At 36.5% G+C, this 20,272-nt stretch overlaps 1 protein-coding gene across 1 annotated transcript in view; it reads right to left on the bottom strand.

The window, feature by feature from the left end:
- Window positions 1-12,844: 12,844 nt before the first annotated feature.
- Window positions 12,845-20,272, bottom strand: part of LOC139687737 (clarin-3-like) — a 31,910-nt gene continuing 24,482 nt past the window's right edge. The window contains exons 2-4 of the mRNA XM_071585007.1: window positions 17,109-17,297; window positions 13,700-13,835; window positions 12,845-13,602 (exon numbers count right to left, since the gene is read on the bottom strand). Of these exons, the coding sequence (XP_071441108.1) occupies window positions 13,467-13,602; window positions 13,700-13,835; window positions 17,109-17,297 (461 nt within the window). The 3' untranslated portion in view covers window positions 12,845-13,466. The remainder of the gene's footprint in view (window positions 13,603-13,699; window positions 13,836-17,108; window positions 17,298-20,272) is intronic.

The raw sequence follows: 20,272 nt of genomic DNA, 5'->3' as shown, positions 1-20,272 counted from the left end.
TTGTCTCTTCTCGTTATTGTGCCATGGAATGCCTGAGCTTGATTGCACTATTGTTGCATTGTTGTTCAACTGTGGCTTACTTATTTTTGATTCTCTTCAATGTCCCGAGGGTTAGAGTTAATACCGTGATATAAACCTTTCGTAAGGGACAGGATTAAAATTCGTTTTTAACGAGAACTGTCGATTCAAATTTTCTCTGATTTCAATGTGATGTAATTAGGGCAATACACAAAATGAATTACGTTAATTTAACTGACGAATATTGTAAGAAGCCAACCTTAATTGGCCAAAATTTATGGAAATCATGCGACGCGGGAAGTGGTTGTTCGGTATTGGATGTCGAATTTCCGCGTTTAATGAAGGTTAGTATCGTATAATAAATTCATAAAGAATGAAAGCAATACCCATTCTGGTTTCTTAAACGACAAATGATTTAGTCTCTTACCGCATTAGAGTGTAGTCTCATAGAAAATAGGTTTAGTCCGGCCTATCAGGTAAGGTTTTTTGTGCGCTACTCCCAAGGTATGGGTATTCTTCAATATAAGCCCAAATTTTCCGTCCTGTTAGCCCCTAGCTCAAATTTCATTGAAATAAGCTTGGCAGGCGTTGTTAAGAGGAGAGAGTAACTTCCGGATCCCACTGTCAGCCCAATAAAAGACGAACGAGTATATTCTATTGAACAGATTAGTATGACCCACTGGTTGCGAGGATGAGATGACTAGCTATAAGGCCTGTACTTTAAAGAGGGAGTGATTACTGTGGCCTTGTTGTACATGATTAAGAATCGTACAAAGTTGGTATTTTTTATGACATACTCATACTTATTCTAAGTTAATTTCTGAAATTGCCCAGAATAGCCGCCATTCATAAGTAAAGTCAATGAACTTCAATATTTTTGATTGTGTAAAAGATGATTTGTTTCCTCGTAGAAAGCCGTGAAGTTATTTGATTCATATCAAATTTAAGTTTGGTCCACTTAAGGTTACTTTTGGAAATCATGTTTCACCCTCATCATATCAATGCAAGGAATTATTATCGGAAGAAGGTATAGTCACAATTTTGGCCCAATCATCATCAGTATTTCAATCCTAGGATTGTTTTACTGCAGACCTCCATTCTACTCCACTCAATGTCAATTCCCTCAATCCCTGATACTTTCTCTGTTTTATGTCTTTCTTAATTCGTCCTAAGTACAAGTCTCTTGGTCTTCCTCGTGGAATCTTCCATTCTATTATATTCCTAATCAATCCATTGTGCCTCAATGTGTGTCCAATCCATCTATTTCTTCTTTGCCGTAGTTCTACATGTGGTCTGATCATCTTCTGTTCTTCTATACTATATACTTCCTCATTCGTTACTTTGTCTGTCCATTTAATCTTCAGCATTCTCCTTCAACACCATGTTTCGAAGGCTTCTGTGTTTCGCTCGTCAACTTTTCCCATGTTCCAAGTCTCGGAACCTTTGAGCGCCATGCTCCACACTAAAGTCTTGACGAATTGCTTCCATGATTCGTCTTAGGTTCTTTGAATGCAGTAATTGTCTCTTCTTCATGAATGCGTTCTTAGCTTGGGCTATTGTTCGCTTGATGTCAGTATAACTTCTTCCATCCCATGTTATGCTGCTACCCTGGTAGATGAAGGATTCCACTTGCTCCAGTTTCACCCCTCGAATTGTGATATCCAATTCAGCTTCTCTCTTCCACACACAAGGATTTTAGTTTGCTTTTTGTTGATGTTCATATTATATTCCCCCAGTACTTGATCCATAGCACTTAGAGTTGCTTGAAGGTCCTCTCGCGTCTCCCCCACTACTGCGATGTCATCTTCAAACCTGAGCATAAGCTTTGGTTATCATATTCTTCATTTCTTTCCCTCGACCCTCATGGCTGGGCTGCATTTTCCTTATTTCTATCCTTTTCCCTTTCAATGGCTGTGGTGAATTTTCTCTTGTTCTCTTTTCTTCCAGTATCTTAGTGTTCCATCTGGGTTGTTGTCTCTTTCTTCATCTTCTTGCATCGCAAAGTGCTGTCCATGATCACCAGGTTATGATGACTATTTATATCTGCGCCGGGGTAGCTCCTACACTTCTTAACTTGGTTCTTGTGTCTCTTCCTGACAAGGATGTAGTCAATTTGGTATCGTGCTCTGTCTCCAGGCATCTGTACCTTCTTCTTGGATGTTAATCAAGTATGGTAATTGCCACTACCATGTTTTTCTCGTTGCAGAATTCTATCAGTCTCACTCCCACCGCATTTTGTTTTCTATCAGTCTCACTCCCGCCGCATTTTGTTTGCCTAATCCAAAGTATCCCACGCTACTTCCCTCTCACCCCTTGCCGACAACAGCGTTCCAATCCCCCATCACCATGAGGTTTGCCTTCCCTTTACTGTTCCTTGTCCCTATGCACCAATGAAAGGCATTAAATAAATAAATGCCTCTTCTGAGACCTTATTGCAGCTGTATTTTATGTTGTCTTATTGCTATGTTTTCTTAATGAATTATATATGTTTTATGGAGTTGTTGTCGAGACCACTGAATAAATTAAAATGGCTAATAAAAATAAACTTACATACAAACTTTTATGTCGGCATCAGAGGATCAGAATGGTCATATCATTTCATTAGGTTTGATCCCTCAGATATCCTGTAATAAATTTCTAGGAATTATAGTTGAGAATCATTTTACATAGGTGGGACACATAAGAATCCTGAAGGATAGATTTAACTACTTGGTACCTTTTAAGGAGTATTAGGACCACTTTATCTATGGATGTTCTGTTTTCACTTTATTGTTGAGGATTTTGCCCTGAATTTATGAAAGTATTGTTTTGTGGCACTTCTGTCAAACTACTTGTTTTAAAATTGAGAAAAGGTTCAGACAACTATTTAAGAACAAGTTCATATGCGTAACCTGTCGGTCTCTGATAAATAAATAATATACTATCTATGGCTTCCATTTACATATTATTATTATTGGCATTCTACCAGTTAGGGTAGGTTTTGAATGGATGCAAGTTACCAAGCTGTAGAGCGACAATTCTCTTGTCTCTCCTAAGAACACACAACCCAATATCCTTCACTACAGTAAGTCCCTCTTTAACTGCAAATATTTCTTTCCTCCCTTCATTTCATCCAACATCCCCATCCAATTCCTGCCCCCCTTCCTCTCTTACCTTACATTCTTCACTATATCACAGTGGTCAGCATGCAACTGTCAATCCATAAGCTCTACATCATCTTTCCTTCCTCCTAATGATTTCTCCCAGCAATCCCATCTTCTGTAGCACTTCCTCATTGGCTTTCCTTTGTATTCAATTCACCTTCTCGATCCTTCTCCACACCTATATTTGACAAGCCTCCAATCTTTGCCCATCATCCTGCTTCAATGACCATTTACTGTATTGATTTACTCAAAGACCCTGTCATAAACTCCCTCCTCCATGTGAAAGCTTTGTTGCCTAATGCAATTCATCTCCTTACGTCCCTACTACTTTGACCATGCTGGTCCAAAACACTTTCGGGATACTTCAACTGTTCTACCTGATCTAGTTTTTGCCCTTCTATTTTAATGTTAAGCTTAGCTTTATTCTTTCTGGAAAATTGCATAGCCTCTGTTTTATTAATATGGATTCTCATCCCATTTCTACCACACTGAATTTCCAATTCACTCAGCAATGCTGGAAACCTCTTGGCTGACGGACAAACTAGAGCTTTGTCATCAGCAAACCTAACTGATTTTCTGAATTCCCCTTTGACTTTCATTCCTACATCCAGTTCATCCCATGCCCTTTTAATCATTTGTTCCTCATATATATTGAACAGCACCAGTGACAATGGATAACCCTGCCTTCCACCTCTTCATAACATTTCCCATGGCTTCCCACTGAGAGGGCCCGGGTTCAAATTCTGGAGACAACAAATATTTTTCAGTGGTATTCCAATCTCTACTTGAGGTACTTTGGGGAGAGCACTTTGAGCGAGTACGATATGCATTGGATGGGACATTAAACTGCAGACCCCTTGGCACCTTTCTACAAGAGTAGGCTAATGCCGACGATGGGTTTCTCTCCACCCTTCCCAAGACAACCAACCCTAATGGATCAAATGACCTTTGCTGTTGGTCACCCTCCATAAAAAACAACTACAACAACTGGACTCTCCAGCCACCACTCATACCTGAGCTGTCTCAGGCATGTAGAGGTTGCGGATTAGTCTCCTGTCCTTCAAATCTACTCCTATTTTCTACTATACAGTCATTAATTCTATCAAATTTACTGTATCAAACACCTTTCAAAATTTACAAAACAGACCTATAAAACAATTAGCACTGTAATCAACCTGAAGTTCGGTTTAGTAGGTGATGATAGAGTTCACCAATGGGATTCTCGTCTTGTCAGCTCGTATGGCCTCTTTTACACTCTGCTACCCAATATTTTAGTGTTGTAAATGAAGGAGCAGGCTCACCCAGAGTAGAATCCAGTTCTGCTTTTATATTGGTTGGGCTGAGGCCTTTCAAATAAAAGTATTGTATCACATAATGATGACCAATTTTCTCCATTTTATAAAAACTTTTGTTCAAACTTGAACCAAATGCTTTATAGATTTCATACTTTCTAATACAGTGATATTTTTCTAACAACTAACCCCATCTCTAGGTCTGGCTGGGTACTTATGGGACCACCCTCGTACTTTAGCAGTTTGTGAAATCAGACTAATAGCTCTGTAGTCCTAACATACTACTACCTTTCCCTTTATAGGGATAGGGACTAATGAACAAATACATTTATCTTTGCATTTTTACTTCATATTGAAAACAACTTGTTATTATTTAATATAAAAACTAAAGAGTAAATACTTAATAACTTAAAAGTAAATACTTAAGATAGTAATACTTACATTACTGCTATGAGATCTAATCCCATGGAATCAGTGCTCTTTAATAGAATGAGTGTAAGCTCCGAGCAGTTCATAATATGTTGCTTTTTGAAAGCAAACTCAGGGAATTTGTGCATAAATTCCAGGAGTTTCTGGAGAGATTAGCAGTGTTTTTGCATGTTCTTGTTTATATCATTATGTTTATTGCTGTTTTAGAACTATATTTTTGAAGTTTTTTATATTATTAATGTGTTATATGCTTTAATCTCTGTACAAGTAAACAATTGTTATTATATGTCCCTGTTTGCTGTATTTTCCTTCTCTGGTGTTGCACTCAGCAGTCTCCTTGCCTCCCACATCTAATGAAATACCTAATTTATATGATTTCTTTTGGAACCCCCTTCCATCTGGCCAACTTCTTGAGGGGCTCTTAATGGATACTTCCTTTCTCTAAACCTGTATCTTGGTGGTATTGAATGACATAGCTTGTAGTCTTCCATTCAATCACCACTACTCCATGGTTGGTGAGAAACCATGGTGCTTCCCAATTATCAGTAAACAAATGACGCAAACAGAAAGAATTAGCGAGACTTTTTCAAAGGGGCATACCAGCTAACACAATGTTCTCACTACTAACTTAAAAACTGAAATTCATTGTCAGTTGAAATTATGAAATATATTAGGTTGCAATTTTAAGGAACAGAATGGCAATAGAATATGACACTTTCATTCACACATGGCATTGCTTTTGCACAGTGTTCATAGCACATGAAGCTCGAGCCCTTTTTCATCTTACTCAATGAACCCTTTCTGTGGTATATTGTAAAATATTTTATATCCCCATGTACTTGTACCGTATTTTTCTGTCATATGCTCTTTTTGAAAGTTCTTTCTGGAGTTTGGCAGAAAATGTTGGACTATTGATGTCCAAACATATCCCTCCATCAGCTCATGATGCAGATTTAATGATATGGTAAGTTTAAAGCGAAGTCAAAACTGCTCACACCTTCTTGTTTGTAACATTAATCATATTTGAAAACCTTATGGGATGCCATGTGGAATCTTCTTCATTAAGGGTCATTAGAGAAACCAAATAAAATTGGTAGTATCAAATGGGTTTGGGACTAATATCTCAAGCAGATAAAATCCATTGATCACATTTTAGAAAGTGTGCAGAATATCTTTATCTAAGTGCTCACTTTGGAAAAACTTTTCCCTTAGCAGTGTGAAGTTGTTGTTTTGCGGTACAACTCCCGACCTTCTACCTCACAAGACATTGGTTAACTAAATGAAGAACACAATGTATATTTCCACTGTTTTTTATTCATGTACAACTAGTTTCAACGCATAGGCCTCATCATCGGGTACAAATTAATCAAGTCGCGGTCCATTTGTATACCATTGAAAGGAGGGGTGGGTGAGAGAGGGGGAGAAGGAGGGGAAAAAAGTGGGGTTGCGATCGGCGTTGATGGGAAGGGGGAGAGGGGTGTTAAGCATCAGGAAAGGTGATTGATGGGTTCACAGTGAGGGGGGGGTTATTGGGTCTTTCTGTGAAGGAAAGGGGTACTTCCAGGATTGGGGAGAGGTATTCAAACAATAAATCATTAGCCAAATGACCCATTTTAAAATTCTTCCTGATTTCCAGCTCTTCCCACTTGTCCATCCTCATTCCTTTTTCCATTTGGTGTAGGAGTTCTGGGTTGAAATCACTCCCATGATTTTCTTCCCATAGATGCTTGGTAAAGTGAGATTGCTTGAGGTCACAATTCCTAAAACAGCGTTTATGTTCTTCCGCCAGTATTTTTAATGATCTCCCCATTTGACCTATGTATATAGCCCTACAGCCCTTACAAGTTAACCTATAAATGCCAATTTTATTTTGTTTTCCTACTTTGTCTTTTGTAGTATTCAAGAATGATTTTAAGTTATTCGTATTGTAAAAAGCTATTATTTCCAATTTAACAATGAATTCTTCAAACAAGTGGAGGGATTAGCCATGGTGTCCCCATTATCACTACTACTTGCTGACCTGTACATGGATGATTTTGAAAGAAAAATATTCAGCAGCCCCTCAATTATTACAAAGAATATTCACTGTAAGTTTCGATATGTAGACGATATCTTTGCTATATGAACAGGCACTGATAGACAGTTAGAAAATTTTAGGAACAACCTAAATCCCAACATAAGTATCAGTTTCACTTGTGAGAAAGAACAAAATAATCAACTAAATTTTCTAGATATCACAGTGTCAAGAAAGGGATAGATCAAATGGGGAGATCAATAAAAATACTGGCGGAGGAACATAAACGCTGTTTTAGGAATTGTGACCTCAAGCAATCTCACTTTACCAAGCATCTATGGGAAGAAAATCATGGGAGTGATTTCAACCCAGAACTCCTACACCAAATGGAAAGAGGAATGAGGATGGACAAGTGGGAAGAGCTGGAAATCGGGAAGAATTTTAAAACGGGTCATTTGGCTAATGATTTATTGTTTGAATACCTCTCCCCAATCCTGGAAGTACCCCTTTCCTTCACAGAAAGACCCAATAACCCCCCCCCCCCTCACTGTGAACCCATCAATCACCTTTCCTGATGCTTAACACCCCTCTCCCCCTTCCCATCAATGCCGATCGCAACGCCACTTTTTTCCCCTCCTTCTCCCCCTCTCTCACCCACCCCTCCTTTCAATGGTATATAAATGGACTGCAACTTGATTAATTTGTACCTGATGATGACACCTAAGCATTGAAACTAGTTGTATGTGAATAAAGAACAGTGGAAATATACATTGTGTTCTTCATTTAATGAAAATGAACTGGCACAAAGTTGAGCCAGGAACAATTGAATACATTGGTTAACGTTTAAGCATGTACTCAATGTACAATTAAAGGTTTAGAAATCTTCTACAACAAGAACTAGGAAAAATCCGCCTTTAGTTTTGTGTATTGTTTCTAATGCAAGCATTAATATTCTCTTTAGTGCTCTGTATTCATATATTTCCCCTACCAAGTCGTACATATTCTTATGGAACTTGGTACCTATTGATTTTTACCCAAGTATTTTTTAAGCTTTATGAATATAGAGTTCAATCATCTTTCTTCAACTAAGCTTCAAAAAGCACAGTTGGATAATTTATTGAGTTAGGAATGTTGGAATTTTTCATTGGGTAATATATCTAGGGAAGTGTGCAAATTAAAAGGAATAATCAGCATTTGGCAGTTGCTGAAAATTCTTAGTCATCCCTGAACAGGGTCTATAAGTGTCATTTGTGATATTTAATTTTCACTCTTTATTTTGCTTACGTAGATAGCTGGAATATCATTTAAGAACTATTACACTGCCAAATTACAAATATGGCTAAAATATGCACAGAAGATGAAGAGTAACCAGCAAAACAAAGCTGGAGTGGAGTTGGTATGGATAGCAGCAATCCCGAAGATAGTTCTCATGCCACATCCACATTTTGAGAAAGGAGGAAGTGAAAATTTTACTGTTGTGAGTTCTTCTCAAGCTAATAATACTATATTAATCTTATTTAGCTGTAAAATGGTAATGATTGTCAATCACAATCAGGCCCTGGCTATTGGCTTTTCTTTTTCCTCCTGCGCCGTGCACACTTGTGGGTTTAAGGATCTTTTTAGGGCTAAAGAGATATCACATCTGCTACACCTATTTTGGAGGAAGGTTGTCTTAAGGTGGCTAATCTCCTCCGGCTAACTGTGTTTGTCAGTGATGGCCCTGGCTCTTTGGAAGAGTGTGTTCAGCACTGCTCGTCATTGGGCAGGGTGGTGGTGGCTCTTTCCATTAAGGTACAGACCAGTGTGCATTGGCTTCCGATACACCCCATGTCCAAGTGTGCCATTTCTCTTCTGTTGAATCAGGATATCAAGGAAAGGGAGTTTGCCCATCATTTCCAATTCCATTCTGATGGAGATATTGGGGTGCTGGCAGTTTATGTGCAACAGGAATTCATTTAGTGCATCCTTCCCATGTGGCCAAACCACAAATGTGTGGTTGACATAGCAGAAAAAATGTTTCGGGTGGAGCGGGGCTGGAACCCCTGACTTGGTGAAAGACCTGGCATACGGATTTCGTGTGGTGGAATGTAAGATTATGTAATGATGGACAAAAGTTATTAAAGGAAGGGAATTAGGGAACCTTAGGCACACTTAAAATACAATAGACCATAAAAATCCAGTACCATCAAACATTTGATAGAAACAAACCAATCTGTATCTTTTGTAGGGTTACATCTCTGTTAGAGTCCCCCAAACCATCTCCTTGGCCCCTGGATATGCATTTTCATTCAAAAATAAAAGAATAATAGTTTAAATAGTTTAATGAAAAGTCTGGGCCCAATGTTTCAATTATTCTCATGGAAACCCTCTTCCTCTCTTTTTTCTCATTCTACATAACTTCCCCCATTATCTTTTCTGCTGTTATTCAGTAATCATTCTTTGTCTGATTAAGGTGGCCTTGCCCTAAAGATGGTGTGGCATCCTTCTTTTCCTTTCCTTAGATACTTTACCATCCACACGCCCTTTCCTCAGTGACCACCTGTTATTGTGTGCAGCTCGGACACAGTGAAAGTCAAAATTTGACTAGAAGGTCAACATCTGGAAGATGCAAAGGCAAAATCTAGCACTACCCCAGGAAAGGCTAAGGAATGGTTTGATATTATTCATTTACATTTAAATACTGAAAAAACCCAGCATATTGTATGCAGTCTTAAATCAAAAGTATCTAAAATTGAAACTGCTAAAACACTACGAATTTATATTGATACAAAACTTTACTGGGAGATCCACATCAGTCAGATCTTTAATAAACTGAGTAAATCTGTTTATATGTTAGGAAAGTTCAACTTTCTCATTTCAAATGAGTATTGTTTAACACTTCACCATGCCTTCTTTCAATGTCATCTGAATTGTGGTATTGGGTTATGGGGTAATTCCCCACATGTTAAACAAATTTTGCTACTATTTGCTCGCATGCTAGTATACCACCTTGTGATTCCTGCAAGCCTTTTTTTTACTAGGTATGGAATTATGACTGTTTAGATTATATAATTTAAGGCTCTGATTCATGTGAAAGTTAATCTAGAAACTTACCTATTAAGATCTCACATCTTTAACTACACCCCAAGGGGTAAAGTGAATCTAAATACTGCTTATTGTAGATTGTCATCAACTTACAACACATTTCATAATGTGAATGTTTGACTCTATAACTATCTGCCTATTCAGTTGAAATAAGACTATCCATAGTTTCAAGAATGGTGTATATACCTGGTCACTAACTCACCCACTTTACTGATTTCATGAACTCTTTTGTGACAATCTTCGTCATATTTGAGAACTTATGTTGAAATAGTATTATTTATATTGATGACATTTAATATGCTTGTACCGTTTTAAAAATGAATAATATTAGTGCCGCAAATATCCACCTTGTCCTGCTGGCACCAATCATTGGAAGGATTCTCCAGCAAGCAGTCTAGGTCAGTGAGTTACCATTTCCCTGTTCAATCCTTGCCCCATTTTTTTCTCCCCACTTGTCTATCATTGGCCATTGAACACCTTTCAAGGAATTATGAATAAATTTTACCTGCACACTTGTGTATTTTTTAAAATCCTTTTATATTCATAAGTTGTAAGATCATGCATAAAATGTATAGGATTTTAAGACAAACTTTTCATGCTTTTATATTCCCGAGAGAGTCACATTAAAAGGTCGCACATAATGTCAATGTTTACCATTTATTTCTAAAATAGTTTTATTGATCAAGTGGTCATCTTGTAAATTTAATACCTTAAGGTGATGGGGATGATATGAAATTAAAAGGTATTGAACTTGGCTTTCTCTCAACAATTTTCTGCCAATTTTTTTTCCAATATAGTAAATTAAATTCATTTTGTTATTTTCCAATCAATCAATTAATTATGAAACATTCTTATAAAAGTCTAGCTTTCTCCAACAGCTACTCCCATCATCTCCTTATGTAGCATCCATGAAAATAGTGTTGAAACAGCCATCCTTCCAATGGAAACAATTTTTCATCTACCAAATTTCAATAGTTGAAGATTTACCATGCAATTTTCATAAAGAAGAACATTTTACGGATATAAAGGTACTGTATATTAATTATATATATATATATATATATATATATATATATATATATATATATATATATACACAAACAAATCCCCTTCCTCCCCCTTGTCCATCTCCTACTCGTCCCTTACCTCTCCTCCCCTCACCCCCCACACACATATCCTCTCCGCTCTACCCCTGAGAACAGTATTCTGTTGATGACGGCCATGCCATAAAAACTACCTATGTCCGTGAGTTTCCTTTGTGTTTCTATGTTTTAAAAATCTATATCAGTGTTTTTATATTTTTGAGTATTAAAGGACGAACACAGGAGAGGTGGGGAATGCGGAATTGAGCTGATCACTAGCACAAAAATATTTCTTTGACCGGGACTTGAGCACTGGATCTTTCAACTTGACGGGCCATATATATATATTATACTTGTATAAACACAGAGAGATCTGGTGGTACACCTCTTGCGCTAACTTGATTGACTGCCTCCTCAGGCATCGCCCCTATATATATACCTATGTACCAAACAAGGTCTCTGATGTATCAGAGGCCAATCTGGCATAGGAAGGTAGGACAGTTGGCCGGATTCTCAGCGGAAGAGATGTACCACCAGGTCGCATTGCACGATGAATCCTTTATTTTTCAATATACAATCATTTGACCCCCGGTAAATAAAAGAGAAGGCCACGGCCTTTTGAAAAGAAGTGTATCGTAGCCTGGATCACAAAATACATTTATTTCCCTAAGCCACAGATATATATATATATATATATATATATATATATATAATATATATATATAAACTAAATCCTACTACTTTTGGGACAGACCTTGTGTGTATATATTTATATATATACGCGCACAAACAAATCCCCTTCCTCCCCCTTGTCCATCCATATAATATATATATATATATATATATATATTATATGGATGGATATATATATATATATATATATATATATATATATATATATATATATATATATATATATATATATATATATATATATATTATATGGATGGACAAGGGGGAGGAAGGGGATTTGTTTGTGCGCGTATATATATAAATATATACACACAAGGTCTGTCCCAAAAGTAGTAGGATTTAGTTTTTCCCAGATGGACTGAAAGATGGGTGGTGGTTTCTCTGGCTGGGTTCAAGGGAGTTAAGTCTCAGGATAGGCTGGAGGCTGGTTGCTCCCAGCCTTTGTGGAGTGTCAATCGTTTATTTGCAAAGTCTCTTTGATGTGACCTCACTATCTCAATCATGAAAAATTTATTGGAACAGCGCTATGCCATTTAATTTTTCATGAAACTGGGCAAAACCAGGAAAAAGACTAATGACATGCTCAAGGCAGCTTATGGTGATAACGGCATACTACCCTCCCATAAATGGCATTTTAAATGGTACTACATACTTTTGAAGAGTAACAAAATTCACCAATCACTACTTAATTAGACAATGCTTTGTCAGGGAAAAAATGTTAACAGATCATCGGCCGAAGGTACCAATGAGGTCATTTTTATCACCTGTATTTTCAATATATAGTATTTAACAAATGTTTTTGTGAGCTATTTATAAAAATAAACAATTATAGTCTAAGTTTTATGAGTTATGGCATAAAGTTCTGGGTCATTTTGTTCCTAGATAAAATACCATTAAGTTTCTTCATGGCAGGCAGTGCTGAATAATAAATGCCTCTTTAGTATTATTGTATATTACTTCCAAGACACCTGATGCATGCTGTACCAATATAGCCATTAACATAAAGATCATGCACTGTTTTGTTATAAATATGTTGTACATTTAAAATTAGATATTAAGGAAACATATTTTCAGCCATTTTTAAGAAAATACAACCCTGCAATATTTTTAATAATTCACTTATATTTGTTTTATTAGCCAAGAAATTAAAATATTTTGTTTCTCCAGAGTAAAAGGAAATCGGAGCTGGTGAAATTCTTGGGACAGCAAACAAAGAAGTGCCTAAATGTACGTGAGCATGGAAATGAAAGTAATGCAGAGAGAGGAAATAATGTATTTCTATATGAATTGTCGTTGTTTCCTAGCATAGATTAACGGACAATGTAAACGTGGTGACCCAGTGGGAAATTCATAAAAAGCAATACAGCCCAGTATACATGCACTGATGAATCAGGGACTCACATTTTCTTTCTTTATGGGCCTTTGAAACTCAAATTCGTTTTATTTTGTTTGTTTCCCATCTGTTGTTTAATTTGAGAATGCCTATTTTTTCTTTTATTGTTAATAAACTTTGAAAAAATAATTTTATTGATATTTTATACATTTTGATTTCGCTAAAATTTAGTCACAGAATTATTGTGGTAGACATTTTGTCGAGCCAAAAATGATACCACACCTTTCATAGATTTAGATGTTTTATTACATATTAATATTAGCTATACAAATGTTTGAGGCACCACACACAAGATCACAAGGGAAAATTTCACAGCACTCAGTATAACATGATGGCACCATTTCCTTTTTCTTCCATTACTGGGTTAATATTTTTCTTTTCTCTTGGCTTATTTGTCCCAAAATATATTACCAGAATATTTATGAGGCTCACCATTACTGCACCAACAACAAACCTAGTGGAAAAGTAATAAAAAAGTAAAACAAAAGAAAGAAATGCTAAAAAATATATCTTTTGAGGAGTAATTTTGAACAATTTAATCATAAAATTACCAGAATGAATATCCAACGTGGGCCATATCTTTGGAAGTCCAATTTATGTCCAAGTCTTCCTGGGTCATCACGTTATCATGCAGCTTCTTATGAAATTGCACTGCCCAAGTGACTACAGCAGCAAGGTTGAATATCACTGGAATTTGTAACAGGCACAAGATGATACAATGAGGTTTTACATCTGTATAAAGCATAGGTGATTCAAATTCACTCAACCAATTCCAGGAAATAGTTTTCCTAGTAATTTGATGGGTAATGACACTGCAGAAGAGGACTATAGTAAATTTATCATATTAATTAGCCAAATGATACCCTGATGTGATTTAGATCTTATTGAAATCTTACATGCGGGTAAAATCATGCTGATTTCAGACATCTGAAAATCATACATTCCTACATAAATGCAAAAGGAAATAAGGAAATTCTAAGTCCTGTCAAAAAGCTCCAGGACCTAATGTAAAAAGCTAAAATGGCTTATAGAAGTAAACCATGCATATGAAAGGAGTTTATACACATTATATTTTAGGCTGTACTAGGTTAAAAGGGTTGCGGTAGTCCAGTGGGTAGAGTGTTGGACTGTTGATTGGAGAGTCCCGGGTTCGATTCCCGGGCAAGGCACTCTGGGCACCTGCAGCTCCACCCAAGCTAAAGTGATTTTTCGGGGACCAGGTCTTCCTGGGAAACCATAACCGGCACAGGGAAACGAACTGGCCTGATGTGTGAATTTTCACACCCCATATAGGGCATAGTACTGGGTGATCTCTACCATCACCTACTAAACTGACCTTCGGGTTGATTACTGAGTTTTTGGTTTTTTTTTACTAGGTTAAAATATTCACGTTAAACGACAATTTTCATGGAGAAAATTGATTAGTTGATGGTGATTTCATTTGAACCAATATAACTTACAATTGCTCCATATCTAAAGGGTAATGAGAGAAGCACTAATTCGAATTGTCATGTTTTAATAGAAACATAACTGAATAAAAGTAGCTTGGATTTCCTGGATATGCATCTTGTGCATTCTTGTATATGCAAGGGGGATCGAGATGGTGCGGGGGCTAGCGTACTGGCTTCCCACCCAGAGGGCCCGGGTTCAAATCCCGGCGGTGTTGAATATTTTTCAGAGGTATCTCGATCCCTGCTTGAGGTGCTTTGTGGAGGGCACTTTGAGTGAGTACGCCGTCCGTCGGATGGGACGTTAAGCCGCGGACCCCTTGGCGCCTTTCGTAAAGAGTAGGCTAATGCCGACGCCGGGTTTCTCTCCACCCTTCATCCTTTCCTATCCATCCCCTATGGCGCAAATGACCTCAGCTGTCGGTCGCCTCCCCTCAAAACTACTACTACTTGTATATGCAATGGAATATATTCACTGGAAATCTGAGTTGATATAATTTTTCCTAGCATGTTTTATTGTTGAAGCCAAGATAGTAAATATGCTTCATAAAAGATTTACAATTAGAAACTTTTGTCGCTGAAAAAAATCTAGTATACACTGAATTTTGAAATCTTAAAAAAAAACCAATACATGATCCTTGCATAGAAAGAATTCAATGGAGATATTTTTGATTCCAGAGTTGGCTTGTTGGTTGACAGTAAGATCAGTAGAGGTTGTTAATTTCTGTTTCAAAATTCTAAGAAATACTATCTGGTATTGGTGGATGCAACTATCAAGATTTTCAACATGCCACTGTGTTGGTAGATACACCTTAAAAAGTACTCTTATTGAACAAATTAAATGTGTTTTCCACGTTTCCAGGGAATAATAAATATACAATAACTCTTATTATAAAATTACCTAGTATTTGCAAATTGCATTTAGCAATTCAATTGCATTGTTAAAAAAACGTGATATAAATTTTAAAAGTCAAATGTAGCATAGGTAGTAATACCAAAAATATACATGGAATGAGGAGCGATTTTATGCATGGAGGGACTGCCAGTTCTAATTTGGAGGCAGCAGAAAATTTTTTAAGGAATTTGTAAGGGATGAGAGGTGTGTTCTGAACCAAAAGTTCAATTGTGATTAAACAGACCACTTAAGGAAAAATTGGAAAAAGATGCCCAGGTGAACATATATCTCAAATGAAGAAATATCTACCAGGCAATAAACCAATGAAAGACCACCTTATTCTTTGGCTGCGAGGTAATGCTAGTGGGGAATACAAGATCGAACCTCTGGTTGTGCACCATTTAGAGGACCCATGAGTATTTATAAAGAAAAACATTATTTTTATACATTTATTTAAAGACTTTATTGGGGTGAGATTGAAACTTCATAGTTACTTCTTTCACTTAATCCCTGTACATTACAATGAAGGCAATTATAAACGCCCAAGGTGGAGGAAAACCCAACTAGTTTGAAGAACCACCAGTTGTTCTCAACGTTGTATCTCTGGAAAGGTCCACGAGTTTGGAAGTAAGAAAAATGGATGTCAATGAATTAGTGGATGAACACGGGGCTGAGCTAAAAAAGGAAGATCTTTAGCATTTCATTCAGCTGCAGGAGATACACGCCATGGAAAATTTCTTCAAGGGAGGAAGAGTGAGGTACTGGAAATCAAGGATTTTCTCAGGATGTGGTCAAAACTCAAACAGTCATTGAGAACTGTCCCCCTAAAGCCCATTTCTACAGTTTTGTTGGCTAGGTAAATGATAACATCATTGAACATTTTACAGAATGTTGAAGAAGGCCATCAAAATTAGAGCACTTAGGAATGTTGGCTTTCAAAAGACATTACAACCAGTGACTCAAACCCTCCAAAAGTTGAAACCTTAACAGAGGGCATGCAAAAGCGAAGAATACAGACACCATAACCACCAGAAATGCAATCACCTGATGTTATCATTGAAGGCGAATCACCTTAGAAACAATAATCTCTCTCCTCCAGCTTCCTTCTAAATGCACCTAAATCATTCTTTTTTAAGGTAAATATAGATTTTTGTATTTTTAATTATATCAATTTCCTTTTTTAATTATTATTATTAGTTAACATTTCACCTTTAAATCCAGTTTTAATTTTTAAAATCGTTCCAAAAAATTTTAAGTTCATGGGACCCAGAAATATTCAGTGTCTATTATTTCAATGAGAATTAATTGTCTTGGAACTCAAATGGGATTCTGGAACATATTAAGTGCAGATTCCAAGGTATCACTTTACTTCTAACTCTTCAATCTATATTCTTTCCCTACTGGTGTATATCGTAAAGTGCATACAGAAGTAATGCTTAACCCACTATGGTTGGAATTCAATGATTTAAAACTTAAATGGTTAATGCTCCAAACGTTTTCCAATTGTTTTTCCAAGGCTTATGTTATACCAGAGAAGGAGATAATGAACTTGGAGAAAATTTTATGAACTGTAACATATATTTTTAGCTTTTAATCCAAGGAAAATTATCTTCTTACCGGTCAGTGCATTCCATATGTATAGCCCGATGATTCCAGCAATCGTTGAGACTGGAGTTATAGCAGTGTTAATCACAGCAAATGCAGCAGATACTATTGCAAATACCTCTGCCAGGCATAAGCATCCAATCGTTGCCAGCCATAATCCCCATATTAAGAACTCGGGCTCTGCCTTCAATACTTCCATAACTGGAAAAAAATCACAAAGTGTTTAAGTACACCAATAGGTAAATATTTTAATTACTATTTTTGTTAAAATAAAGTTGGACATAATCAGTTAAAAAATAGTGTATAAATGTGTTTGAACGGTTCTATTTAGATATTCCTTTTATTACGATTTATTACTCTTGTAGTGTTTTTGAATAGAGCATGAAAGAGGAAAATGAATTGTTAAAGAAAAGTAATAAACTTGAATATTAAACAGAACAATACTGAATTATAACTCTTTTAGATGCAGAACATCGTTCATATTTCTTAAGTAATTTGCGATTCCCTCGCCAATTTTTACCCCTCAACACTACTAAGTATGAGTTTTCATTATCGAAAGTAATTCCTGTTAAAATATGAGAAAAATCTAAGGGTGGGTGTATAACATGCAAAAAGCAAACAATTAACAAAACAGAAGATTGAGTTTACCGATAAATTGGTTGTCTCTCTGAATTACAAGGTTTACATATCAAATTCCGTCCCCTTGGAAAAGCCATAACATGGAAGAAGAGCATCACGTAATATGGCCACGAACTACAGGCGTTCAAATTCCCGCCTACCTATTCTCCCGTATCGCGCAAGATTTGGGCACCAAGTGTGAATTACGTTCATTTTTCACGCTCTGAGACAAGAATTATTCTTGATGCAAGCGGAAAGTTATTACCTAACTCACTGGCATTAGTTTTTATGGTTTTCTAGGTCTCACCTTTCGGTAACAATTTTCAAGTTTCCATTTACTCAATAATATATGGCATATGTGCCCAAAGGCAGGATGAGTCAGCGTTACCTGCAGTATTTTCAATTATTATTACTGAAATCGTCAGTTAACGCTGACTCATCCAATACAAACAATATAATAATGCAGATTTTCGCTTTATTTGACTGTTTTAACCCCTCCACCACACGTTTAAAAAAACAATGTTAGTTTTACGATCCAGTGCATGTACACGTGTTAATGCTCAGCCATACTATTGTAAAATCAACACGCCCAAGAAAAAAGGAGGAATTTCCAAATGAGTTCATTTTCACATGAATATATTATCACCCGCATGGGTGATAATATATTCATGTGGTTGGGCAGGGAGGTCAGGCAGAGGGGACCAACAACTCCCATGTCATAATCAGAATATATTACTTGCATAAAACATTCGAGAAACACTTGCAGTAAGTTCTAAAGGGTCTAAAAGCAGTCTGCTTATATTATACGTGTTCTGATGCACTTAGTTTATGTGTGAGTGTGTTTACAACTTGGGATACCCAAACCCCTAGCATACTGACACAGTAATGGATCGAGGATACGTGGTATTTGTGTCAATACTTAAACTTCTACTGTTAAAACTCAGCCAACGTGTTAGGAGCATGCCACAGAGGTATCGAAGTCAACGAATTAACTTGACCCAGTATTCTAAAATAAGTACATACCTTCATATTAAGAGGTCTGAGGGTTACTTTCCTATATCTCTGAACAACTAGGCGTTTGCCTTCATTTTTAATTAATTTTTGGTCCTACACTCTTTACGCCGCTGAACTGAACCGAACAAAACACAAATGAAGGCCCAAGATAGAGATAATAAAAATATATTTTAATTTGAAAATGACCGTAGAAAATCATGAGTATATGCCTAACGAAAGAGAAAAGTAATATTACTTACTTTTAATGCTAAGAACCAATACATGAGACTCGAGCTCACATGTAGACAAAGTTAATGAAGATTATTTTGGCGACTAGGATGATAATGCTAGAGAAATGCAAATATTCAGTGACAACACTACACAAATAAAAATTCTACGCATTGATGAAGCCACTAAAAGGAAGAGTGCCCATTGAAACATAGAGATGATATTCGAGTTCATTATAGCTATTTTGTTAACCGATAGATTATTTATAATAATATAGTTATTTACGGTTCTTTAATAAAAATTCGTCAAACCATTAATGCGCGTTCTGTGTTTTAGAACGCTTTTTCCGGACGTCCCCGCTGGAGAGCTATTGATGGGCGGTAATATTCTGATTTAAAATTTTATTAATGATGTTTATTGAATTAATAAGGCGAAATGTTCTACTACGCACTTGTGGAAATATCATTTATGACTCCAATATATTGTCCTACGGCGAGGTGACTAGACATCGGGATTTCACCAGGAATTCCATATGCTGCCAGTACAATACGGGAATCATTAACTGGTTTCCTTTGCCAAATATACATTTAATGTATTTCTCTCCCCAAACGTATCTTCATATCCGTGTTACTAAATAAGCCGATCAACTGACTTTTTAAGCTATGTATTTCCCTAAATGACAACTTTTCTGTAAGTAGTCAGCTGCAAGAAGATTCTTGAATTTTTGAAAGGGGAAACTAAGTAAAATTGCTAATATCTCCGCGGCATTTGGTGCTATTGAAAATCTTTCATTGGATTTTTCTCCCGAGGTCTTCTCCCTGGTGCTTATGGCCGTAAACGAATAACGAAAAAAGGAAAATATAGGGACCACGAGAGGAAAACTAAAAATGCCTCTCTAAAACCTATCGTTGATATAAAAATATCGTCCCATCATGCGTTTTTTTACGCAAAATTATAAAAATTAGGCTTGTATTCTGTATTTTCTCAGTAATTTTGAAGTATTTTATCCATTTCTCTACGCTTATTTCCTTTAAAATTTAAAAATCATACGAAAAAGTAACTTAAAAACATATCCTAAGACTTTTAAAACTGTTTCCAGATTAAATGGAAGGGTAAATATTTGTTAAAGCCATACAGGCTTAATAAACATGATTAGAATTGTGCCAATAAGGCAGCTAGTAATAAGAAATGCTTTTAACCTTTCCCATAAAAGCATAAAATCATGGAATGCAGAAAATTTAATTTCAGCAGACATATTCCCAACCCTGGCTTTTTCCTATGGCTTAGACTGTCATTGATCACTTCGTCAAAATATAAAAATAGCGACTGATCACTAT

This window comes from Hetaerina americana, unplaced genomic scaffold, assembly GCF_022747635.1.
Source record: "Hetaerina americana unplaced genomic scaffold, ioHetAmer1.1.p SCAF_2, whole genome shotgun sequence".
NCBI classification, from domain to species: Eukaryota; Metazoa; Arthropoda; class Insecta; order Odonata; family Calopterygidae; genus Hetaerina; species Hetaerina americana.
Note: the sequence above shows the minus strand (reverse complement) of the source record. Positions and strands in the feature narration are given on the sequence as shown.